Source organism: Mustela putorius, unplaced genomic scaffold (assembly GCF_011764305.1).
Source record: "Mustela putorius furo isolate JIRA1106 unplaced genomic scaffold, ASM1176430v1.1 tig00537350_pilon_pilon_pilon, whole genome shotgun sequence".
Classification (NCBI taxonomy): domain Eukaryota; kingdom Metazoa; phylum Chordata; class Mammalia; order Carnivora; family Mustelidae; genus Mustela; species Mustela putorius.
The window spans coordinates 26,257,107-26,284,869 of NW_025422471.1; the positions used below are offsets into that span (position 1 = coordinate 26,257,107).

General features: G+C 36.5%; 1 protein-coding gene across 1 annotated transcript in view; it reads left to right on the plus strand.

Moving 5' to 3' along the window:
• The window catches only part of ANKRD31 (ankyrin repeat domain 31), a 148,564-nt gene that overhangs the window by 80,749 nt on the left and 40,052 nt on the right, over positions 1 to 27,763 (plus strand). Inside the window, exons 12-17 of the mRNA XM_045074417.1 lie at positions 420 to 584; positions 3,899 to 4,036; positions 5,574 to 5,716; positions 18,145 to 18,307; positions 20,154 to 20,269; positions 26,160 to 26,247. Of these exons, the coding sequence (XP_044930352.1) occupies positions 420 to 584; positions 3,899 to 4,036; positions 5,574 to 5,716; positions 18,145 to 18,307; positions 20,154 to 20,269; positions 26,160 to 26,247 (813 nt within the window). The remainder of the gene's footprint in view (positions 1 to 419; positions 585 to 3,898; positions 4,037 to 5,573; positions 5,717 to 18,144; positions 18,308 to 20,153; positions 20,270 to 26,159; positions 26,248 to 27,763) is intronic.

The window sequence follows — 27,763 nt, forward strand, 5'->3', positions numbered from 1 at the left end:
TTCTTTTTAATATGGCACTTATTTAGTATCCGTTAAACTAACATTTCCATAGCAGGAAACTGTTAACTCTGTTGATTTCAGTGATTCACTATATTCCCATCAGAATTGCATCCAGCAAACTTTGTTTATTATATAAAAACATTTTTTAAACATTTTATTTTTAAGTAATCTCTATATCCACCAGGGCTCTAACTCACAACTCGAAGAAGGAGAATCATACGCTCTACCAACTGAGGCAGCACGGCGCCCCCAAAATCATTTTAAATAGTTTCATTCCCTTAAAAATAAAATAAAATAAAATAAAAAATCAGTCCAGTTAGGAATAGAAACTTAGAAGAGGTTGATGCCAGACTCTTTTCTAATCATGTAACAAGTAAGAAGAAGTGCAGCACTAAGGTTGCAAAATGTTTGTTTTTCAGATGAGGAATTAACTAATAATATCAATGGAGATGAAACCACTATGAGAAATGGTGAGAAAAAAGAAAAAACAGATTCTGAAATTTGCACATCTAATATCCAAGAACACAAAAAAGTTCAGAGTATCAGAAAAAGGCAAAATTTCTTGAAAGCTACCTGCAGTCAAGGTTTGTATTCCTATACCTGTATAGGTAAAAGTTAACATGATCACACCCAGCAGTGCACTGTACTTCAGGAACTTTCTAAACTCTCAGATTTACCGTTGGTTCTTCTCATTCACTAACTTATAAGATTATTTCAGCTTTTTTTTTTTAGATTGTTTTATTATAAAGTACCACATGAGAATCCATTAGTTGTCAGTATATTCTTGTCATGTTTCTGCCTATGACTTCTAATTTTAAATGTTAGGGGAGGTAAGATAAACAGAGAGACAGCAAGAATTTTGAATGGGGGCAGTGCATCTGAATTATGCCGGATCTATTAGATACTTCCATTGAGCCCTTTTACCATAAGGCAAGTTAAAGAATGGTCACTGGTTTCTTATTGTCAGATGAATGAACTGAGTATGTTTGGCAGTATGGACAAGTTAACCATCCTTTGACAGTTCTTGGAGCTAGTTCTGTGGTGAACAGTAGGCGAGGTCAGGCCACTTCAGGTTAAATAGTAAACACTGAAAAGTTTATTTATCTATTGTCTATTAAAAGGTAGGATTAGGCATTCTCTGTGTCCCCCTCTCGTGTAATCTAAAGCCCTTCTTATACATCCCTCCTGTAGTTGAATAGTGGCCCTCCAGCACATGTCCATGTCTTAATCCCTGGAGCCTGTGATGATATCTTATATAAAAGAGTGAATTTTACCTAAATAGAAAAAGAATCTCTGCAGATATAATTAAGGATCTTGAGTTTCCAGAAAGTAAAAAAAAAAAAAAAAAAAAATCACATACAAAGTAACTGAAAGCTGAGAATGCCTTAGTAGCATTATACTTTATTAATAAATAATATTGATGCCAGTTATTAAATATTATCAATTAATATTTGTTAATTTGTTAATGAAGTATGATGCTATTAAGAAGTGTTCAGCATTAACCACAGTGGACTTTATGAAGAAGTTTCTTGTGAAAATATGAGTTCTGTTCGTTTCTTTTCCAGTTTTTTCCAGATTTTATTTTAAAATTTTAGTTATGTGCTGTAGAAATTTATGATGACAGTAAAATGGAACAGTTTTTGAATTTTTGCCCCAAAATGTTTTTCATGTGCCTATATTCTTCGCTACAACACACCATGAGCTAGGTGAGAAGATTTGTACCATTCAAAGTAACAATTTTTGGAGAGTGTTTCCAAACTACAAGTCTACTTGCAAACTACAGGTCTGCTGTTTTGGATATTACATAATTTTAAAATATATTCTCTATATATTATATATAACATTAAATATATATATAATATGTCTTTATTCTTCAAATAAAGAATTTCTAAGTGCAAATATTTAAGAGCAGTATGATTTTCTCTAGATGTCAGTGGCAGACATGAAGCTGTCAGTGTTCCCTGTGATCCACATAACCAAAGAATCCATCTTTTAGAGAGTAATTCTCTGAACTTTATATCTCTTGCCCTGAAACTAGGTGCCTAGTTCCTGGCTTTAGGAAATAGAATAGGGAGCGCATCTTAAGATTTAATGCAGTGGTTCTCAAACCCTATTTTGCATCAGATTCACCTGGAAAGCTTGTTAAAACACAGATTGCTGGGCTCTGTTCCCAGAAAGTCTAATCATTAGGTATATTATCTATTAGTGTATTACACATTTACAAACTTGGCAGTTTAAAACAACACACATTTTTTATCTTATAGTTTCTGTAGATCAGGAATTGGACATGGCTTAGGTAGGTCTTCTGCTCAGGATATTTCATAGACTACAGTCAAGGTATTGGCCAGGACTGGAGTCTCTTCTGAAGGCCCAACCAGGGAAGGATCCATTTTCAAGCTCATGTGGTTATTGTCAGAACTCAGTTCCTTGAGGGTTGTAGCCAGCTTGTGGTCATCCTCAGTTTCTTCCATCATGAGCTTTTCCAGTGTGTCCTCTTGGTTCTTCAAAACATGCAAGCTAAAGGTGGTAGAGCAACTTTGCTAGCAAGACAGAAGATGTTACAGTTTCTTAAAACCTAATCAAGGAAGTGAAATACCCTCAATATTAAGGCATTCTATTGGTTAGAAGCAAATTATTCAAGAGGAATGGATGATACAAGGCCATAAATACCAGGAGATGGGGATCATAAGGAGTTACCTTAAAGTCTGTCCTCTGCAGTAGGCTTGTGGGGTGAGCTGGAGAATTAGCATTTCTAACAAGTTTCCCGGGTGATACTGATACTGCTAATCTGGGACTACATTTGAGTACTACTGGTTTAATGAATATTCTTTTCTATTTCATCACTCTAATCCTCTACTTTGCCTTCCTTGTGTCTCACTCTCAAGCTTCTCTGATGTAGTTTCTACAGAAAATAAATCTGGCTTGGGGATGGGGACCTTGGGTGAGAGGAATGATTGCCAGACATTCAGGGTTAGGGAAAGGAACTAGTCCCAACTTCTATGTATATACTTTTAGTCAATCTCCATGTTTCTAGCCCAGTTCAACGCACACTGCTTTTCACCCTGCCCCCAAATGCTGGGTTCAGATGGGCTCTCTCTCTAATTCTTTTTGCAGGCATTTGGGTCAGGCATTTCCCCCACTTCACGAAGTTGGTTAACCCTTCTCCAGCAGTGATTTTCCATTTGCCAAAAAGTTGTTGAAGTCTTTGTCCTCTATTTTTTCCTTTTCTATTTTCTTTTTATGGTATTAAAAAAAAAATCTTTTACTATCATTTTAGCATGGTTTGGGGAGGAAATTGAGGGGAAAACATAGTCAGGTTTTTTTTTTTGTTTGGTTGGTTTTGATTTTTTTTTTTTTTATCTCCAACTTAAATCTCTATAACTTGTGGTGCAAGGAGAAGATTTTTTTAAAAAATCTTTGGATAATGATGTTGTACTGCATGCTTTTTTGAAAGAAAAAATAATCCATTGGGCCATACTCTGGGTTTTGGTGTCTTTTGTGATCAGAAACACACTCACTGGGTTAGAGAAGAGTTATAGAAAGAGGAGTTTTATAAAATTATAATTTGTTTTTAAGAAAAATTTTTTCCATTGTTAAAGGACTACTGAGGGCAAAATGAGGGTAGAGCTGAAGGAAGTTTATTTGTTGTAATCAAGCTTATGATAGAGTGATTAAACAGCTGTTAGAATGAATGCAAACTAATGTGCTTAGATGCTCTACAATTCCTTCACAAGTTAGATTTTTAAACAGTAATAGCAATGATGATATTCACGTATGTTTTGTGTAGTGCACCCTATTTAGGATATTTTGAGGAAGTTGCAGTGTATTTTCTGAGCTCCTTTGTAATGATCAGCATTTGACAGAAAAGAAACCTCAGCTTTACTTGGCAAATTTACAGAAGTGAAAACAGTTGGGATCAATAAGAGGAATGCCAGAGGGGAAAGCCGGCTTCATTTGGCTGCCAGAAGAGGAAATTTGTCTCTGGTGAAGGCTCTAATAGAATCTGGAGCAGATGTGAATCTAAAAGATAATGCAGGTTTGGATTCTTGAAATTTTAATTGTGTTTATAACCGAAATTACTGAAGTATACATTTCATCCACCCTACCCCAGTTCTCATGCTGGCTGCTAACTTTGAACTTTTTAATAATATATTATATTATATCATATCATATCATATCATATCATATTATATTATATAATGTATTATTTAGTTCCATGCTCCTGGATTGGAAGAACAAATATTGTGAAAATGTCTATGCTACCTAAAGCAATCTACACATTTAATGCAATTCCTGTCAAAATACCATCCATTTTTTTCAAAGAAATGGAACAAATAATCCTAAAATTTATATGGAACCAGAAAAGACCTCAAATAGCCAAAGGAATATTGAAAAAGAAACCCAAAGTTCGTGGCATCACAATTCCAGAACGATGTGGATGGAACTAGAGGGTATCATGCTTAGCGAAATAAGTCAGTTGGAGAAAGACAACTATCATATGATCTCCCTGATATGAGGAAGTGGAGATGCAACATGGGAGGATTAAGGGGGTAGGAGAAGAATAAATGAAACAAAATGGGATTGGAGTCACCATAAGTGACTCTTAATCTCACAAAACAAACGGAGAGTTGCTGGGGGGAGGAGAATTGGGAGAGGGGGGTAGGGTTATGGACATTGGGGAGGGTATGTGCTATGGTGAGTGCTGTGAAGTATGTAAACCTGGCGATTCACAGACCTGTACCCCTGGGGATAAAAATACATTATATGTTTATTAAAAAGAATAAATAAATAAATTTTAAAAAATAATAATATATTATTTAGTTGAGTAGTTAAATTTATCTTGGTTTTCACCCAATGCTAAAATAACCTCCTCTGAAACAGTTTTTAACATACATGTGGGAGCATTCAGAGGAAGTATACAGAATGAGGAGTACAGAGAGCTTTATTTAGGTTTTTTCCTCAGAGATCTTAATACTAAACTGTCACTTTGGAGAGAGTGCCAGTTTTTTTTTTTTTTTCCCATTTCCCTATCCCTTCTCTTCTCCTCTCTTTTTAATTATTTGTTGTTTCTCTCTTTCCTTATTTTTATTTTCAGCCTCCATATTTAAATTGATCTGACATTTTGCTCAAGCACAAAATAATCTTGTGTGAGGAGTTAACAGAGGGAAAAACTCAAAGATTGATTTCAAGAATATTATGTCATTTTAAAGAGGTATATGACAATACAGAGATACAAATGGGGAAGCAGACCTGATCTTACTCTATTTTAATATCTGAGTTGAGACAAATTGACATGATTAGTATTTACTCTAGTCCCATTATATTTTATGTTCTGTGAGTCTTCTGTTTTGGCACTTGAATTGATAAATATTTTTTATGAGATTGGTTTTCAAAATTGAAACATTTTGAGGCCATGGTTTTCAATATTATTTCTTGTCTGATACTTAATATATACATTTGAATCAACATAGATATCCATTGTATTAAGGCAAATAAAATTAATAATGACGTTATTACATGAATGTTGATTTATAGGCAGCAGCTTCTGTTTTTTTTCTTTTTTCCTTTTTTAGGTTGGACACCACTTCATGAGGCATCTAGTGAGGGATCTAATGATATAATTGTAGAGTTGTTAAAAGCTGGTGCTAATGTTAATTGTGAAAATCTAGATGGGATTGATCCCTTACATGATGCTGCTGCCAACAATCATTTAAAGGTACAGTGCACATCAGATTGGTTTCCCATTACTTTTTCTTAGAAAAATGAGTGAAGAAAATGAAGGTATTTTAAACTGAACACTAAAGTAATTCCTTAAAATAAATAATTTTTAAAACCTACTTAAAATTTTAAATGAAGATAGGATGTTGTTTATTGACTGGAAAATCATATTAACTAATGAATTGTTTTTCCATTGTCTTTTCCTCATAAAATTCATGTAACTCAGAATAAAATGAAATGTCTCAGGGTAAATGTAGGCTATAAATCTAATACATTCCATTTTTAATTGTATTAAATGATTTGCTCTTGTGTATAAAAGATCTAATTATAGTGATAATATATGTTGACAGATTTTTTTTTCCTAACTCAATTTCTCCGTAGGTTTAAGTTTCAAAGAAATGGATAAAAATGCATGTTCCTGTGGGTTTGTTATATATTTTTCTCCTTCGTTTTTCTTAATCAGACAGCTGTCACAAAAGAAAATTGCACAAAAGAAAATTATTTCAGTAACACTGAATTTCAAAACTAAACCTTAAAATTATTAATGTTTTTAAACTCCTTTTTGACAAATCTAAGCAGAAGACTTTTATCAATAGACAATTCAGACTTCAGGAATAACCACTGGCTTTGAAAAACTAGTGAAGGAAACCAACACCAATAACAACAATATAAAACCAAAGTTCATATAAAAAATACATTGAACCTTTCACTAACACCAATATATCTGTCTGTAGATATTTTTAAGGCCCTGGTGATTTTTTTGTTAATTTTATGAAAGCATAGGGGCGCCTGGGTGGCTCAGTGGGTTAAGCTGCTGCCTTCGGCTCAGGTCATGATCTCAGGGTCCTGGGATCGAGTCCCGCATCGGGCTCTCTGCTCAGCAGGGAGCCTGCTTCCTCCTCTCTCTCTGCCTGCCTCTGCCTACTTGTGATCTCTCTCTGTCAAATAAATAAATAAAATCTTAAAAAAAAAAAAAAAAGAAAGCATATCCCCACTGTTTTCAGCCTAAAGGTAGTCATGTAAAGGAATAGTATTGAATTTATGATTTGCAGCAATAAGAGATTAAACTAATGATTAAGAGTAATATCAGAAAAGGGCACCTGAGTGGCTCAGTTGGTTAAGCATCCAACTCTTGATCTCAGTTCAGTCTTGATCTCAGGTTTGTGAGTTCAAGCTTCACTTTGGGCTCCATCCTGGGCATGGCGTCTACTTAAAAAAAAATATATATTAATAATACCAGATGGGTGGACTAATGTCCAGAGTGGCTTCTTTTGACCAAAGAAGCTCTTTGGCCTTTATGATACTTAATTTAAAAAGAATAGATAAGGTCTGATCATAAAATGGGAGGCAAACAGGAAGAGTCATTAATTAGCTTACTGATTATGTGTACAGGGAAAAGGCCACTTAGAGTGAAACCACTTAAATAAGGGCCAAAACTCTATAGTAGGTAAATCACATTTTTAGGAATTATCCTGAAAAATGCAATATAAAACAAAGAAAATAAGGAGGTCCATAATACCACCCGTAAATTTGGGAATTGAATGGAAGGACTTACAGAACTCAGCATACAGTTATGCTCATAGCTAAGATTCTTTTTTCTTTCTTTTTTTTTTTTTTTTTTTTTTTTTTTTTTTTTTTTTTTAGATTTTATTTATTTGAGAGAGCCTAAGTGTAGAGGCAGAGGGAGAGGGAGAAGCAGGCTCCCTGCTGAGCAGGAGCCCAAGCAGGGCTCTATCCAGGGACCCTGAGATCATGTCCTGAGCCAAAGGCAGAGGCTTAACCAAATGAGCCACCCAAGCACCCCTCATGGCTAAGATTTGTTACAACAATATAGGAAGGATATGCTGCTGACTCATTAGGAAAAAACACAGGTGGAGTCTGAGGGTATTTAGTGAAGGCTTTATTATGCTCTCTTCCTCATGGGAGGTCACTCACAGCTTACCTTTCCCCCAGCAACAAAAATGTCATTTCTGTGTTTCCCCTCCAAGGAAGCTCATTAGAAACTCAGTTTCAAAGATTTATATTGGGACTGGTCATGTAAGCACTCTCTGCCTAGCACATACCAAGATTCCAGACTCCTAAGAGCACAAACCACATTGGCTGTGTAGAATGTTTAAGCAAAGAAAGTTACCATTATCAATAGGGAAAGTTTTCTACCAATGTATGGTACTGTTTACCAGTCAGGTTCATTGATGTCAGCTAAAGGCCAGCCTTGCAAGCAACCTCTCTAGATTGCAGTCTCAGGCCTGCTGTGTTAACTCTTTTCTAAGCAGTATTTTATTTAGGTTCTAATTGCTACATATGCTAATTTCTAAAACAGGAAAAGAGTGAATAAAGTTTGCTTTCATGGCCTAATTTTTCTGGCAAAATTATGTGACAGTACATAGGATATACTTCATCTCATACTTGATTTTTCTATACCCCTACCTCAAGGAAGTTCTTTTTGCAAACATTTTCAGAGGTATAACAAGTTTTTACTAGGTCTTCTATCAGTCCTTTTATATTCAAATTCTTATGATATTTATTTTTTTAGGTTAACAGTTTTACCTGTCAGTTTCTCATTCATCATGGCTTCACAGGTGCTTCAAGTATTTCTCCAACATTATTTTAATGTTTGACTTCAGGAAATTTTATATTTGTACCTTGGGACTTTGTAATCAATTTGTAGTGTATTTACATTTTATTGTTAGCTGCTTACAACATAATTGACGAGTAATAAACTGAACAACAAAGCTGTTGACTTGATGGATAGGAAAGATTCTATGTTAGTAAGGAGAGAGGTTGTTTGGGTAACATTTTATAAATGGTTTCCATGAGTGAGAATTTTCCTGTTTTGAAGACTCTAGCTTCCTTTATAACAATTTGGTAACTTGGGATGCCTGGGTGGCTCAGTGGGTTAAAGCCTCTGCCTTTGGCTCAGGTCATGGTCTCAGGGTCCTGGGATCAAGCCCCACATCAGGCTCTCTGCTCAGCAGGGGGTCTGCTTCCCACACCCCCAACCACCCTCTGCCTGCTTCTCTGCCTACTTGTGATCTCTGTCTGTCAAATAAATAAATAAAAATCTTTTAAAATTTTTAAAAAAAGGAAAAAGAAATTTGTTAACTTGAAGGGACAGAGAAAATGATTACTCAGATACAAAGGACCTTCTGTAAAAATAAATGTCAAGAGCTAAACTTAACCACAGAAGATGGGAGAGGGGAGCTTGGTTTAGTGGATAAAATACTGGATGAGGTATTAGAAAGCCCAAGTTCTAGGCCTAGTTCTGCTGCTTGAGAAAGATTATAAATATCTTTACCCCTGGAAAAGGAATGTGATTTAGAGCTGTGCTGTCCTGTACTGTAGCCATTAGCCACATGTGGCTATTTTAATTTAAATTATTTTAAATTAATTAAATTAAAAAATCAATTCTTCAGTTGCATTAGCCATATTTGAAGTACTCAATAGCTACATGTATCATACCATATTGGAAGTGGCTATCACATTGGAAATGTAGATTAGAGTGCTTCCATTGTCACAGAAAATTTTGTTGGACAGCCCTGGTCTAGAGCAGGGCTTGCTAAATACTTCTTGTAAAGAGCTAGATAATAAACAGTTTGGTTTTTCTGGGCCACGCAGTCTCTGCTGTAGCTACTCAACTATTGTATTGAGAAAGCAGTCATAGACAATGTGTAAATGAGTAAGTATGGCTATGCTCCAATAAAACTTTATTTATAAAATCAGGCAACTGACTGGATTTGGCCCATGGGCAGAGTTTGTTATTGCATAATCTAAAGGATCACTTAAGTCTCTTCACATAAGTGTCAGTATAGACGAAGTTTGCATTTAGAGTAGACTCTCACATCAATATTGCCTTTATTTTAAGGAGAAATGTTTTATTTGAAAAGAAGGAGGTAGTATGTTTAAGGATATTTTCATTCCTTTGACACTGATATATTGCCAGCATCCTTCCTTATATCTTCATTAATTCTTCTTCCATGTGAGAGTTCTTCTATCATTGGCTCATTTTATTTCTAATTTCCTCCCTTTTGTTTTTGTTTATCTTGAGATAGAATATTGATAGATGAACTAGAAAGATTAAAAAGACAGCAGGAGAGAGGAGCGTGGGTAGCTCAGTGGGTGAAAGCCTCTGCCTTCAGTTCGGGTCATGATCCCAGCGTCATGGGATTGAGCCCCACATCAGGCTCTCTGTTCCCTGGGGAAACTGCTTCCTTCTCTCTCTCTCTGCTTGCCTCTCTCCCTACTTGTGATCTCTGCCAAATAAATAAATAAAATCTTAAAAAAAAAAAAAAGATAGCAGGAAAGGTAAATACATGGTATCATAGATCTAATCAATGTCAATTCTATCATAGCCTATAAATTTAATTCTTAGATTTTTTTTTTTACTCTTGCATTACTGCATGGAAATTTATTCAATCACCTATTTTTCCAACTCATCTTTTTAAATCTTAATTTCTGTTTTAAGTTATTTTCCAAAATGGTCATGTATTTTATAAAACGAAGAGGATTAAAAGATAAGGAAAAGGAGAGTGAGAGGAAAAGATAGGACAAAAGATTAAAAGTAGGCAGGGATGGACATCCACTTTTACACAAGAAAGAATAGAAAGGACAAGATATACCCTCCCATCTTAACAACTTGAAAGGTGAACAAAATACGTAACATAGCAGTTTTGAACCAGTTGTGCAAAATGCAGCACAGGGCAGTAGTCCCTAAGGAAGGGAAGCAAATGAAATAAATCTTGTGGTTGCCTTATCATATGGACTAGAGGGAGTTTCCAGACAAGCGCAGAGAGAGAGAAAACAAACAGCCCTGTGGCCTCAAGTTCAGAAGACAGAATTTGGAGTCTACCTCCAACAGGTAGAATTTATGGGGCAAAATACCAGAGAGAAAGGATCTGCATAAAGAGAACTTTCTAGAAATTTGAAGGAAAATCCTCTTGTTTCTTTGACAGATAGACAAATACATTCAAGAAAACTATGTAAGATTAGGCAAAGAGCCAATGGGAAGGATGAGCAGAACCATTGCTGGAGTTTGTAGAGGGCTGAGTAGTTTGTTTCCACCAGCCAAAATGGCAGGAACTCTTAAAACTGGAAGCATCAAGTAGAGGGTATTTCTTGCATAGTTGAGTTAAATTGGTACAAAAAGGTTCTCTGGACTAACCTTAAAATTTTAAAGAAAATACCAAAAAGATCATATGAATTCCAGTAACCGAAACATGTCCCAGAACAAAGCCCAACAACATCTGAGGAACATAATGAAATTCAGCACTAAGCAATATAAAAATCACAGTGTCTATCAACCAGTCCACAATTTTTTAAATAAAAAAGTACAAAATATTATCCATAAGCAGGAGAAAAAAACAAAAAAAGTGGATTTGAAGATAAAGCATTAGAAATTATCCAAAATAAAGAAAAAAAGTGAGAAAATAAACAAAGGCAAAATAAGAAACCCTCAATATCTGTAGGGTAATCTCAAATTATGTAATATACATGCAGGCTTAATCCCCAAAAAGGAGGGATAGAAAAAAATTTGGAGAATAAAAACCAAAATTAACCAATTTTGATGGAAGCAGTGAACCCACAGAACCAAAAATCTCACCAGCCATCTGGTAAAAGAAAAATAAAGAAAACTGCAGCAACACGTACCATAACCAAATTGCTGAGAATCAGTAAAAAAGGGGGAAATACTTATTTATTTATTTATATTCTCATAAAATAAATTAAAACATCACTATCAACATAGTATAATAAAATAGTACAATAAAGGGAGATAATTTAACTGATGCCACCAATCAAGTCATCATGTGTCCTAAAAGAAAAATATACTTCTAAGCATTAATAAATGATCATTGCAATGAAAATAAAGATACATAATGAAAGATATACCATGCTCAAGAACTGGAAGAATTAACATTGTTAAAATGTACATGCCACTATTTTTTTAATTTAGATTCAACTAGCTAACAAAGTACACAAAATGTACACCATTAGTTTCAGATGTAGTATTCAATAATTTATCAGTTGTGTATAACACCCAGTGCTGTTATATCACACACACTCCTTAATGCCCATCACCCAGTTACCCCTTCCCCTAACCACCTCCCCTCCAGCAACCCTCAGTTTGTTTCCTATGATTGAGTCTCTTATAGCTTTTCTCCCTCTCTGATGATTTCCCATTCAGTTTTCTATCCCTTCCCCTGTGGTCCTCTGTGCTGTTTTTTTTTTTTTTTTTTTTTTAAAGATTTTTATTTATTTATTTATTTGACAGAGAGAAATCACAAGTAGATGGAGAGGCAGGCAGAGAGAGAGAGAGGGAAGCAGGCTCCCCACTGAGCAGAGAGCCCGATGTGGGACTCGATCCCAGGACTCTGAGACCACGACCTGAGCCGAAGGCAGCGGCCCAACCCACTGAGCCACCCAGGCGCCCCTGTGCTGTTTTTTATATTCCACATATGTGTGAAACCACTGAAACCATTTGCTAATTATCTTACCCTGATTGACTTATTTTGCTCAGCATAATACCCTCCAATTCCATCCATGTCAATGTAAATGGTAAGTATTCATCCTTTCTGATGGCTGCATAGTATTCCATTGTGTATATATGCCATATCCTTATTCATTCATCTGATGATGGAGATCTCAGCTCTTTCCCCAGTTTGACTATTGTGGACATTGCTTCTGTGAATATTGGGGTGCAGGTGCCTATTTGGATCACTAAATTTGTATCTTTTGGGTAAATACTTGCTAGTACAATTACAGGGTCATAAGGTAGCTCTATTTTTAACATCTTGAGGAATGTCCATACTGTTTTCCAGAGTGGCTGCACCAGCTTGCATTCCCACCAACAGTGGAAGAGAACTCCCCTTTCTCCACATCGTCACCAACATTTGTTGTTTCCTGACTTGTTAATTTTAGCCATTCTGACTGGTGTGAGGTGGTTTCACATTGTGGTTTTGATTTATGTAGGGAAAATCTTTGAAACAAAGTTTTGAAATGTAATTGTATACAGGAACAAATAAAAGAACGGCAGGCAGCTTCTCATCAAAAATTTTGCAAGCCTAAAATCAATGCACAGAAATCAGTTGCATTTCTATACAACAACACCAAGACAGAAGAAAGAGAAATTAAGGATTCGATCCCATTGCAAACTGCACCCAAAACCATAAGATACCTAGGAATAAACCTAACCAAAGAGGCAAAGAATCTGTACTCAGAAAACTATAAAGTACTCAGGAAAGAAATTGAGGAAGACACAAAGAAATGGAAAAACATTCCATGCTCTTGGATTGGAAGAATAAATGTTGTGAAAATGTCTGTGCTAACTAAAGCAGTCTAAAATACAATTCCTATCAAAATACCATCCTTTTTTTTTTTTCAAAGAAATGAACAAATAATCCTAAAATTTGTATGGAACCATAAAAGACCCCAAATCGCCAAAGGAATGTTGAAAAAGAAAGCCAAAGTTGGTGGCATCACAATTCCAGACTTCAAGCTCTATTACAAAGTTGTCCTCATCAAGATAGTATGGTACTGGCACAAAAACACATATAGATCAATGGAACAGAATAGAGAGCCCAGAAATAGACCTTCAACTCTGTGGTCAACTAATCTTCAACAAAGCAGGAAAGAATGTCCAATGGAAAAAAGACAGTCTCTTCAACAAATGGTGTTGGGAAAATTGGACAGCCACATGCAGAAGAATGAAACTGGACCATTTCCTTATACCACACACAAAAATGGGCTCAAAATGGATGAAAGACTTCAAAGTGAGACAGGAATCCATCAAAATCCTTGAGGAGAGCACAGGCATCAACCTCTTTGACCTCAGCCGCAGCAGCTTCTTTCTAGAAACATCATCAAAGGCAAGGGAACAAGGGCAAAAATGACCTATTGGGAATTCATCAAGATCAAAAGCTTTTGCACAGCAAAGGAAATGGTCAACAAAACGAAAAGATAGGCAACAGAATGGGAGAAGATATTTGCAAAGGACATATCAGATAAAGGGCTAGTATCCAAAACCTATAAAGAACTTACCAAACTCAACACCCAAAGAGCAAATAATCCAATCAAGAAATGGGCAGAAGACATGAACAGACATTTCTGCAAAGACATCCAAATGGCCAACAGACACATGAAAAAGTGCTCCACATCACTCTGCATCAGGGAAATAAAAATCAAAACCACAATGAGATACCACCTCACACGAGTCAGAATGGCTAAAATTAACAAATCAGGAAACAACAAATGTTGGTGAGGATGCAGAGAAAGGGGAATGCTCCTACACTGCTGGTGGGAATGCAAGCTTGTGCAGCCACTCTGGATAACAGTATGGAGGTTCCTCAAAAAGTTTAAAATAGAGCTTCCCTACAACCCAGCAATTGCAATACTGGATATTTACTCTAAAGACACAAATGTAGGGATCCGAAGGGGCACATGCACCTGAATGTTTATAGCAGCAATGTCCACAATAGCCAAACTATGGAAAAAACCTAGATGTCCAATCAACAGATGAATGGATAAAGAAGAGTGGTATATATATACAATGGAATACTATGTAGCCATCAAAAGAAATCTTGCCATTTGCAATGACATGGATGGAACTAGAGGGTATTATGCTGAGTGAAGTAAGTCAGTCAGAGAAAGACAATTATCATATGATCTCTCTGATATGAGGAATTCGAGAGGCGGGGTGGGGGGTTATGGGGGGTAAGGAAGGAAAAATGAAACCAGATGGGATCAAGAGGGAGACAAACCATAAGAGAGTCTAAATCTCATGAAACAAACTGAAGGTTGTTGGGGGGTGGGAGGGTAGAGAGAGGGTGGCTGGGTTATGGACATTGGGGAGGATATGTGCTATAGTGAGTGCTGTGAAATGTGTAAGCCTGATGATTCATAGACCTGTACCCCTGGGGTAAATAATACATTATATGTTAATAAATAATGGGGAAAAATTGCAAGCCATTGGACAAAGGAGCAACATTTTTACAAAATATTGCAAAGAGAAGTAAACTTGTCGATCTAGAATTGTATACCCAGCAAAAAAATTTTTCAAAAATAAAAGTGATGTTGGCAAAGATGTGATAAAGCTGAAACTGTCATACATTGCTGGCAGTAACGTAAAATGGTACTGCTGCTATAGAAAACACTCTGGCCGTTCCTTCAAAGTTAAACATAGAGTTGCCATATGATGGAGCAAATTCTACTCTTAGGTATTTAGCCAAGAGAATTAAAAACATAATCACAAAAAAATTTGTATGTGATTATTTAGAGCACTCTTTTCCAAATAGCCAAAAAGTAAAAACAACCCAAATGTCTACGAATTGATGAATGTATAAACAAATGCATATCAATAATGTTCTCATCATACCTTGCAAGTAGCATTCTCAGATTTTTAAGATTTTATTTATTTATTTATTTGTTTGGGGGTGGGTGGCCAGGGAACAGAGGGAGAGGAACATGCAGACTCCACATTGAGCACAGAGGTCGATGCAGGGCTCAATCCCATGACCCTGAGATCATGACCTGAACTGAAATCAAGAGTCAGATAGATGCTCAACCAAATAAGCCACCTAGGCGACCCTAGAAATACCTTTATTACAAGCGTTCTTGTTCTCTACATGCATGGAAGAGTAGATATAAATTCTAGTCACTGTTATTACACTGTTCTCATTACCAGCTAGCAGGTAGCCAGATCAAACTGTTGATACACACAGCAGTATGGATGAATCTCAAAAACATTATGCTAATTTAAAGAAGACATATAAGAAGACTTTATCCTTTATGATTCCATTCATATGAAATTAGACAAAAGGCAAATATTATAGTGGTTGCAGCAGATTACTGAGTGCCAAGGGCCAAAGAGAGGTGGGGAGGGATTGACTGTTAAGCAAGGCATAATGAATTTTTTTTTTTTAATTGTGGAATGTTTCTAAGCCATGGTTATAGTAGTGATTACTCCAGAAAAGCTGACTTTAAAAAGAAGAAAGAAGAGTCAGACAAGGGGCCTACTTCTTGTTCACCTTATTTTTGTCAAGTTCTTTGTTCCTCAGGTCTACCCCATTGTATGACCTGGAACTCTCCTAACTATAGCTTTAGCCTTTTCTGTTTAGTGCCTTATGGCCCATTTGCTGTTCTCTTAGGCTTTTTTGGCTTTTTCCTACTAATGAGTGTTATGGAAACAAAGCTGTTCAGGGTCCCATTCCCTCTTTGCTGAGTTCTGTGTCTTCCAAAACAAAAGTTGAATGAATCCATGTTAATACATTAGAGGAAGACCTCATCTTAACATGCAGAATAATCATTAGTAATGTAACGTGATTTTTAAGTCTAGAAAAGCTTCCCTTGTTAACAAACAAACAAACAAACAAAAACCCAGCTTTCTCCTGACTTCATATAGAGCAGTGGAAAGAGGGTGTAAGGAATCTATATTTTTAAATAATTCCATGGGTGACTTTACTGATCACTCAGGCTTAGAAACAAACCACTGGATTGAGGTAGTGCTCACTCCATCTTTTAAAAGCAAAACAAAATACCTTTACTCAGACTTCACTAAGTTTTCATCAGTTATCTTTGCAGGAGACTTTTTTTCATATGCTATTTATTATCTACTGTCTCTAATTACCTCAGTTGGTCTTTTCACTCTTCTAAAGAAAAAAAGGGTTTAGGGGACTACTTTCATTAAGAATTCACTATGTACAAGGTATTTGACCAGGGCTCACATTTAGTTCTCATAGATGATAAAAATGAGGTTTAAATGGTAAATAACTTGCCCAAGGATGTAGCTAATAGGTTAGGGGAGTGAGTTTTGTATACTTGACTTTAAAACAAGCGTGTTGGGACGCCTGGGTGGCTCAGTTGGTTAAGCAGCTGCCTTCGGCTCAGGTCATGATCCCAGCATCCTGGGATCAAGTCCCACATCGGGCTACTTGCTCCGCAGGGAGCCTGCTTCTCCCTCTGACTCTGCCTTCCACTCTGTCTGCCTGTGCTCACTCTCACTCTCTCTCTCTTACAAATAAATAAATAAAATCTTAAAAAACAAACAAACAAACAAAAAAAAAAACAAGCGTGTTTTTTTGGGTTTTTTTTGTTTTTTTTTTTATGCTGTGCTGACTCCGGGCTGATGGAACAAATGAGGGGCTATCCTTATCATCTTCACTTGCCCATATGCTCCTAAATTCTCTGCTTCTCCATACCTGGACATAAGGAGAAAGAGATAAATCACTAACTCAGACCATATCTCTATTTTTTTTTAAAGATTTTATTTATTTGACAGAGATCACAAGTAGGGAGAGAGGCAGGCAGAGAGAGATGGGGGGAAGCAGGCTCCCTGCTGAGCAGAGAGCCTGATGCGGGGCTCGATCCCAGGATCCTGAGATCATGACCTGAGCCGAAGGCAGAGCTTAACCCACTGAGCCACCCAGGCACCCCAAGCATATCTCTATTTTAAACAAAATCCTGACCATCTTTTCCTAATCAGGTTTTTCAGTTATTTGAATTACTTGCTTGCCTTACCTAGATGGAATCATTGGCTTTTTTTCCACTAGTTGACTTATACCATAAGTTAATTAATAACATCTTTAACTTCGATCATTTATAAACTACTTTTTTTTTTCATTTATAAACTTCTAATATACAACAGCTTTGAGTTACTCAGAGAAACCTTATTTGTATTAGAAACTGCTCCCCAGTTAATGTCACAACCTCTATGACCTCAGTTTCCTCTTCTGTAAGGTGATGGGGTGGGAGTAGATTATTTCTGTTTCCTTTTGCATCCTTTCATATAAGTCACTTATTTAGGACACATGACAGATTTGCACAAACATTATTAGAAGGGTATTGGATTTTTCGACCTAGCTCATTAAACTTCTTGAACAAGTAACATACCTAAAATACAGTAATGCAGTTTGGAGGAAGAGACAAAGGACTCTGTTAGAGTCAGTATTGCATGTCATTCTGCCTATGTTTACTTCTTTATTGCAATGAAGGCAGCATATCTGGTATTTTCTTGTCATTATGTTTTCATCTTCCGGGAGGGGGAGGGGAGAGATTGGGCCAAATCCACGGAGCAGTTTACAGCTTTCATATCAAATTTTAATAAAGAAATTTTCTTGGCCAGAGTTTGAAACTTCTTTTGATAACTTTTAATACTTTGATAACTTTTAATAGTGGTAGCGTAATGAAAGCAGAAATTACTGATCTTCTATGTCTATAGAAATAACTTTGAAAGGGGCGCCTGGGTGGCTCAGCGGGTTAAAGCCTCTGCCTTCGGCTCAGGTCGTGATCCCAGAGTTCTGGGATCAAGCCCCGCATCGGGCTCTCTGTTCGGCAAGGAGCCTGCTTCTCTCTCTCTCTCTCTCTCTCTCTGCCTGTCTCTCCGCCTACTTGTGATTTCTGTCAAAAAAAAAGAAATAACTTTGAAAAAATATCTTCTAGGCAGCTGAGATTCTATTACAACATGGAGCGAACCCAAATCAAAGGAATCAAAAGCAGAAGACTGCTTTGGATGAAGCAGATGATGAAAAAATGAAAGAGCTGCTGAAATCTTACGGTGCAATTGAGACTGATAATTGCGATGAAAGTAATGTTATAGCCACTGGTATGTATGTCAGTATTGCTATTTTAGACAAGTATATACCTCTGCTTAGAAAAATCTTCAGATTTCTAGTGTAAGTTGTTTCATAACTGGCGTAGATGTTTTGTATGTTTATTAAACTTTTGAAAAGCATTTAAAAATTATTTATTTTTAGAAATTAGCATTTCCAAATTGTTTTAATTTATATACCATAGGATCCTGTGGGATTGGCATTACATGTTGAAATGGAATCCATATTATTCGTTAAACAATCATTAATCTCTAACGTTGGATCTGAGTTAGAGATGTAACTGAAGCCATACATATTGACTTACTGGTAGGGGTTTGGAAACGGTTGGCATTATACTAAAGTCTTTGCAACTAAGATTCCGTTCCTTCAAAATTTGTAGTGAGTCATGTGAAAGGGACTGATGCCAACTTTTCACTACTCTAATGTCCTAATGCTAGAGTGTGAATTTGTTAAGCAAATACACTTGTATGCATGTGTGTATGTGTGAATATAGTATAAAAAATATTTAAGGGAATTTACAGTGAAGCAAAATTTTATGAACCATTTTTAAGAAATAGTTTGCATTTAAATGATATAATGTATTATCTGTAAGAAATATGCATGTAGTGAACACTAATTTGAAAATATGTATTTGTTAAGTACATGCCAAGCAAATTGAGTACTTGCCTATGAGGAACTTATAGTCTTGTGGGGAGATCAACCAGAAAACAAACAGTTAAATGCAGTTTATTAAGTATTGAGAAGAGTGATTTTTTATTCCTTTTCTGTCCTGCTTGAGCCTTGACTTATTTGAGAAACCCAGGAACATATCTGCCCTTTCTCTCTTTGAGGCAGAGTAACTGGAAAGAGAGAACCCCTGTCATACCCTCTTCTCCCAGTCTACCATTATCTTTACCAGTTGTTGATTTTCAAAAGAGGAATCATGTTACTGATGTGATTGGTCAGACCCAAAGATAATCACTGTCTCATATTTTACTAGTGTGATAGATTATGTGTAGGTCAAGGTCAAGACTGATACAAGGTTCATCTTTTCATTGCCTGCTACCATATAGAGCTCCAGCCATGCCTCTTTTCCTCTCTGTAGCCATATTTGAAATTATCGGATACTGTGTTATGAAGTGCTGTATCTATTCACACTTGTCTGTTGTTTCTAATGTAGGCATTTCCTTGATCAGGTACCCTAAAAGGATGAGGGATGTAGGGTACAGTAGTTATATGAAGAAAGGGAATTCAGAATGGGAAAAAGATCCAAGACAGTGAATCATAGACACAGTTGATTAATAGCATGGATTTGGGAATCAGATCTGTTTTCAGTAAAAGCTGTGTAACATTAAGGAAACTTCCTGAATCCCTCTAAGCTTCATTCTCCTCTTCTGTAAAATGGATAGAGTAAGCTACCTATCTTACAGGGTTCATATGAAGATTAAATAAGATGGTTCAGGAAAAGAGTTTGCCATCCAGTGTGTGATCAGCATTCAGTAAATGTTAGCTGTAATCACTCAACTGATAATAAATAATGGGGTGCCTGGATGGCTCAGTGGGTTAAAGCCTCTGCCTTTGGCTCAGGTCTTGATCCCAGGGTCCTGGGATCGAGCCCTGCATTGGGCTCTCTGCTCTGCAGGGAGCCTGCTTCCCCCTCTTTCTCTGCCTGCCACTCTGCCTACTTGTCATCTCTGTCTGTCAAATAAATAAAGTATTTAAAAATAATAATAAAGAATGAGATGCTGATCAACATTATTATGTAATTGTAGATTTAATTCTATTTCTGTCACCATTAAACTTGATAAAATGATGCTAAATTTTTCACATTATTGTATTTTCTAATTTTAATTTTTAAAGTCAAAATTCCTGCTGTCCGACCAAAAAGACTTAAACGGTGTTTTCGTGATGACTGCAAAACTGTTGACCCACCTTCTCTTTCACACAGAGAAAAAACAAGAGAAAACCATCCTGTGGTGAGTAAAATTGAAATCCTTTCATTTTTCAGCTTGGAATATGTCATTCTTTGGGCCAGCCAGCCAGCCAGTGGCTGTTGGCAATACTCTTTACATTTTAAGAACACACAGGTTGAAAATATATATTTTTTAAGATTTTATTTATTTATTTGACAGAGAGAGAGAGAGCAGCGAGAGAGGGAACACAAGCACAGGCAGAGGGAGATGGAGAAGCAGGCTTCCCACAGAGCAGGGAGCCCAATACAGAACTCACTAGGACCCTGGGATCATGAACTGAGCCAAAGGCAGATGCTTAATGACTGAGCCACCCAGGCACCCTGAAAGTAATTTTTGCACAAGAAAATAATATGGCTAATGAGCCAAGAAAATATGTTGTATAGTTAACTCACTTATCTGCTTTGAATACAGAATTATGGATTCGTTGCTATTCTTTACAATTAGGTTGTGTTCTTTACTTCTTTTCCCACTATCACAGTGTATCTTCACCCACCCATTCCCACAAAAAGTCTAAGACGCGTAGTAGGTTGAAAAGACCCTGGAACCCAGGCAGAGGAGAGAAAGGCAGCTGGGGTTAGCCAACCTGGAATCTCATGTGGGTTATAATGATACTGTTTGCTGTATGTGAAACTCCTTGTATTAAAGTGTGTGTATACAAAAATAACAGTAGTTGCTCAATAAAAAATATTACTTGTTAAGATAAATACGTGTAACTTGATAAAAATGTAGAGATTACTAGAAACTAACTTCTTGAGAAAATAGCATCCTCAATGAAATATTTTAAATAAGACTATGTATATTGAGGGGCACCTGGATGGCTTAGTCAGGTAAGCATCTGCCTTTGGGTCAGGTCATGATCGCAGAGTCCTGGGATTGAGCCTTACATCAGGCTCCACGCTCAGCAGGGAGCCTGCTTCCCTCTGCCTGGTGCACCCTGCTTGTGCTCTCTCCCTCTCTGTCAAATAAATAAAATCTTAAAAAAAAAAAAAAAGACTATGTATGTTGATTAGACTTCTCTTACATGCTTTCTGTTAACCATTGTAAAGAAGACATTGTGAGGGGTACCTGGATGGCTCAGTGGGTTAAGCCTCTGCCTTCAGCTCGGGTCTGATTTCAGGGTCCTGATATCGAGCCCCACATCAGGCTCTCTGCTCAGCAGGGAGCCTGCTTCCCCCTCTCTCTCTGCCTGCCTCTCTGCCTACTTGTGATCCCTCTCTCTCTTTCTCTTTCTCTGTCAAATAAATAAATAAAATTTCTTAAAAAGGACATTGTCATTCATTGAATCTAAACTATTAATCAACAAGTTTATAGCTTAAATATTTTATCTTAAGTAGTATTCAAACTAAATTGCATTTGCCTCAGCACTTTGAAAATGTTTTACATTGTTTCTTGGTATCTGTTGTCATGGACAGAAAGTCATCCATCAGTCTATCATTCCCTTGTAGATAATCTGTCCTTTAATCTTACAGATTTTATGTTCTCCATTTTTACTAAGTTGTGTCTAAATGTGGGACATTCTTTTCTTTTTTTTTTTTAAAGATTTTATTTATTTATTTGACAGAGAGAGATCACAAGTAGGTAGAGAGGCAGGCAAAGGAGAGGGAGAAAGCAGGCTCCCTGCCAAACAGAGAGCCGGATGCAGGGCTCGGTCCCAGGAGCCTGAGGTCACGACCAGAGCCGAAGGCAGAGGCTTTAACCCACTGAGCCACCCAGGCACTCCTGGAACATTCTTAATTTATACTCAGGCCTAGAAATGTTCCTTTAATCTGAAGGCACATTTCTTTTTTTTTTTTTTTTTTTTCAATTTATTTTTTTGATTTCTTTTCAGTGTTCCAGAATTCATTGTTTATGTATGCACCACACCCAGTGCTCCATGCAATATGGAAGGCACATTTCTTATTTGTATTTCAGGAACTTTTAGTCCTTATTATACCTTTGAAAATTGCCCCTACTCCATTCTCAGTATTTTTCTGTTTTATAACCTCTATTCAGATGTCTTTTAGACCAGTATCCATGTCTTATAATATCCTCTTCGTATTTTCCATCTAACTTTCCACAGAATATTCTGTGTGATATCCTTTGACCTCTCTTGTAGTTCGTTTTCTCTCCTTTAAATATTTCTAATCTATTTAACCATTACGTCAAGCTTTAATTTAAATAACTGTTTTTTATTTCTAGAAATTCTGTTTGCTATTCAAATTTCTTGTTTTAAAAGAAGAAAAAAATTTTAAAAAGACTTTTGTGTTCTTAAAATATTGATAGCATTTTTAAAAATCCAAACATTTTTTAAAAGGAATTTGGGAGTCCCTTCCCAATTCTTTCTCATGATAACATGATTCTCTATGTGGTTTTTAATTTTTTTTAAAAAGGTTTTATTTATTTGACAGAGAGAGAGAAATCACAAGTAGGCAGAGAGAGAGAAGAGAGGAAGCAGGCTCCCTGCGGAGCAGAGAGCCCGATGTGGGGCTCGATCCCAGGACCCTGAGATCATGACCTGAGCCCTCGAAGGCAGAGGCTTTAACCCTCTGAGCCACCCAGGTGCCCCGGTTTTTAATTTTTTTATTGTAATCTCATTTCCATGAGGAGTGAGTACTGTGGGAATTTTGGTGTGCCTAACCTTTGTGCTAAACATTTGCATTTGCTGAAGCCCTAGAAGTTGATCAATTTCGTGCAAGTTTTTGTGTTAATTTCTCAGTTTGGGTTCCTGAACCACATAGATTATATAAATTTAGTTCTTACATACATGTGTGGTATAAGCTTGAGTCTCTAGTATTCTACCCAAAGCCTTGGGTGGTGGCAAGTGGAGTTTTTCTAACCTTTAGTTCACATAAAGGTCACTAGTTTTATGTGGGGATTCTGTGCCTCTTTTTCCTTTGTGAGCATTAAAAACCCAGCCACTAATACCTATACTTGTTCCAGATCTCTGATGGGTCACCACTAGTTTCATTTCCGACACCAGGGAATTTTTCAGTCATTTTCCATTCTTAGCTGCATGTGTGTATATTTAAAGTTTACTGTATTTTGTGTACTGTTCCATGTGTTTGGAGTAGGCAGAGGTTCTTCTGTGTCAGCTCAGCACACCATATTGATTTTAAGTATCTTTAAGGAATATTTTCATGTAAAGATTAGAACATCTTGCAAATACTGCCTGTTTTTATTAACTGTATGGGTGTTTGCTTCAGGAGTAATACATCATTTCACATGCCAAACTTCAGAAAAAATATAATGGAGACACAGGAGTCTAAAGAAAACCAAATTTGGATGGGAAATGGGTAAAATGGGTGAGGAGAGTGGAGGTAGGTTTTCAGTTATGAAATGAGTAAGTCGCAGGGGTAAAAGGTACAGCATAGGTAATATAGTCAGTGATATTGTAATAGTGTTGTGACAGATAGTAACCATACTTGTGGTGAGCATAGTATTTAACATATAAACTTGTCAAATTATTGTTGTACACCTGAAACTAATGTAATATTATGTATCAACTATACCTCAATTAAAAAAAAGAAAAAAACAACTTTAGAGTAGGAGGAAAACTCAAGAAGTATTAGACCTTTAAAGTCATTAAGGATTAGTCTTTTGTAAATGTAAACTTATTTTTGAATGTTGGAAACTTCAAATCAAATTGGGGAGAAGGGTGACTCTATGGCCAGATACAAAGGAAATGAGATGATTTTAGTCTGCTACTACCTTATAACACCTACAGATCACAGCATATAGGCAGTTTTCTTCTCTATACCCATGTAGATGGAGTAATAATACTAACGTTGGTATTCACTGAGTACTTATTATATGATAAGCTCTCCTCTGAGTCCTTATATTAACTCATTTTGTCCTCATAATAACCCTTCTGGGTGCATTGTGTTATCTCATTATCTTCCTCACTACAGTTGAAGAAGCTAAAGTAAAAGAGGTTAAGTAACTTAATCCAAAATTACATTTTTGTTAAGTAGCAATACCAGAATTAAAGCAGTACCAGGCAGTCTGGCTACAGAGCCTGTGCTTCTGACCACAGTGATGTACTGTACAAAACTCTAAGACAGGTGTCAGAGGCAAAGATGATCCTGCCATTAAAAATAGGAAATTTGGGGGGCACCTGGGTGGCTCAGTGCATTAAAGCCTCTTCCTTTGGCTCGGGTCATGATCTCAGGGTGCTGGGATCAAGCCCCGAGTCGGGCTTTCCACTCGGCGGGGAGCCTGCTTCCCCCCAACCATGCCTGCCTCTTTGCCTACTTGTGGTCTCTGTCTGTCAAATAAATAAATAAAATCTTTAAAAAAAAATAGGAAATTTGGAATAAAATTAGAGTGAAGCTTTCCATAAGCACAGTATAAACTGTCTAAAGCTGCTTGTTCCGAAAACAGATCACAGGGTGGGTTTTTTTGGTGTTTCTTAAGATAAATAAGCAGTAATGGAGGATTAAGAAGGGGGATCTTAGAGGGAAAGTTATGCTGGCTCCTTCAGGGAGGGAAGTTTCAAGGAAAAGCTGGTGCGGAGTTGAAGGTTATTGCCTGTGGTAGCCAAGACTGAGTGCATCCACAATATGAGCAAAGCAAAAAGGAAAATCAGCACCAAAAAATGTTTTCTTTATGCTGACCTGTGGATAGAGGCTAAGCTAGGGCTCAGATGCAGACCTTTAGTTTGCTTTTATAGCCATTCAGTGTAAAAAGAGATAAATCTCATTTTGTTTGTTTTGCATATTTATGTTTTATAGTTCTGCTCTGATGCATTTCATAAATGACAGCAGTGAGATTGCTTTTCCACATAATTGGGTGGTTTTATTATGTGCATTTTTCATGTCCCTGTAGGCACCAAAGTAAAATTTCAGAGCAGTGTACTCTAGAAAGTTTTGAGGACTGTCACATTGTTTAAATGAATATATATTAAGAATATATGAAAGGATAAATAATATGAGTCAGTCCATCAGTTTTTGTTTATTAAGCACCAGCTATACATCCAACAGTGTGGAAACCAGTGACAAATATAAAAGCTTTGCTCCTGCCATGTAAGATGTTATTTTCTTGATAGAGAAATATAATGTGTAAGACATTATATATATTAATGGTAAATTATATATCACCAAAATTCTTAACTGATTCTGAGAAAGGAGAAATCTGTATAAATTAGATTAGTCAGAGGTTTCATGTATGATACGGGTTTTATATAATAATAAGCAGTACTTATTGAGCTCTCATGTTTTGCTGGCACTGCCCGAAGCATTTTACATATGTTACTCTATTCAGGCAAAGAGAGGACAAGTAACATGTGAAGCCACCCAGCTAGGAAAAGGTGAAGCCAGAATTCACATCCAGGCAGTCTAGTCCCAGCATCCACTTCATGATTACTTCTCTCATAAGAAAGAGATGCATCTGGGCAAAGTAAATTGAAGGCATTCCAGGCAAGATAGTCAGTACTAACAACTGCATGGAGAGGTGGCCTTAATTCCCATTTGTGAATTTTTGAGAGAGTTGTGTTTTGTATTTAAGATTATGTGTGAGATTTTAATAGTGTGCAGTGATAGTCATAAAGCCTTAAAGTGAATTTATTGCATATATGTGATCTTTAAATATTATGTGTTGAGTTGTTCTTTTATCACCTATAGCTATGATTAAAACAGAAGTCAGTGAGAAATTATGAGTCTTTATATGGTTGCTACTCGTATCTTCTATTTACCAGGAATAGATCTGCTACATAAATCAAAATACTTAGGTTTACTCCCCCCCAATACGCAACAATTTATGCAGTTAAGTTTAAACAAAGCATGAATACATTTCGAACATAAAGTAAAATGAGTATTCTAGCAACTTTCTTTAGCACTTTTACTGTGCATTTGACAATTGTGTATCAGAGAGAAATATCTACCTTTGTGTAATAAGTTTTAATATCTTTATCTGATAGCATCAGACCATCAGTGCCATTCTACAAGATATAGAAGAAAAACAAGAAAATTTGCTAGAATTTGAAATAAGAACCCCTGAAGATGCAGGTAAATATGGACCCATACTCAAGTTTGATTATTTCATACATCCAAGGTCATTACTCCCTCTACTTCTTAAGGTACAGGTTTATGTCAAAGATTATTTATGGTGGCTGAAAAGTAACCTTTTTTTTTTTATGTGATAATAAAGTACCAGGAATAAGCATTAGAAGTCATTTTGCAAACCATTAGAAGTCATTTAGTGTAATTGTTGATCGAAATACTTCTAGACTCAAGGTATAGCATAAGTAATATGAGAGACGCTTAGAACAATGATCAGAGGTAAAGTCCCACTGGTGATGTGTTTAGAAGAATATGTGGGGAAAAAAGCATAAGGTAGTGACTAGAGATGAAATTATGTTACTCCTTAGCTCCTCCAGCTTCACCCAGCTAATGGAACCCTTAAAAACAGATTAGAAAAGAAATAGGCAGTTGTGACTCAAGTAGGGAAAATCCCCATACCTTTCAGATGAGCAGATAGACCATGCAAACGTGTTGCTGCATAGATGTCTTTCTATTTACAAAACACTAGTGATGCAAAGTCGTAAATTTGACTTTGATTCCCCACCTAATAATCTGAATTTCTCAAAATTTCAGTGACTGCTTGCAAATCTTTGATAGATCACAGTTGTGTTTTCTTGAGTTATAACTTAACAAGGTAGAAATTAGCCCCTGAGGGGCAGCTGGGTAGCTCAATGGGTTAAAGCCTCTGCCTTCAGCTCAGGTCATGATCTCAGGTTCCTGGGATCGAGTCCTACATCGGGTTCCCAGCTGAGCGGGGAGCCTGCTTCCTCCTCTCTCTTTCCCTGCCTCTCTGCCTACTTGTGGTCTCTGTCTGTCAAATAAATAAATAAAATCTTTAAAAAAAAAAAAGAAAAGAAATTAGCTCCTGATACATGCAGATCTGGATGTTAAGTAGTTAGGTAAAAAGTAATTTGAAGTATCTCATCAATCTGTTGTGTAACAGGATATACCTATTAGTTCATCTCTTATCCTAGTTCATACTATATAGTCTTTAAAAAATTATTCCAACAAAGAAGTCAAACTAACTCTCTTCACAGATGACATGATACTTTTTGTGGGAAACCCAAAAGACTCCACCCCTATGTTATCAGAACTCATATAGCGATTCAGTAATGTGGCAGGATACAAAATCAATGCACAGAAATGAGTTGCTTTCCTATACACTAATAACCTAACTGTAGAAAGAGAAATTAGGGAATCTATTCAGTTTACAATAGCACCCAAAACTGTAAGATACCTTGGGATAAACCTGACCAAAGAGGTGAAGTGTCTATACTCTAGAAACTACAGAATACTTATGAAAGAAATTGAAGAAGACACAAAAAGATGGAAAAACATTCAGTGCTCATGGGTCGGAAGAATAAACATTATTAAATGTCTATACTGCCCAAAACAATTTATACCTTCAACGCCGTCCTGATAAAAATACCAATGGCATTTTTCAAAGTGCTGGAAAAACAATCCTAAAATTTGTATGGACGAGAAGATCCGAATCGCCAAG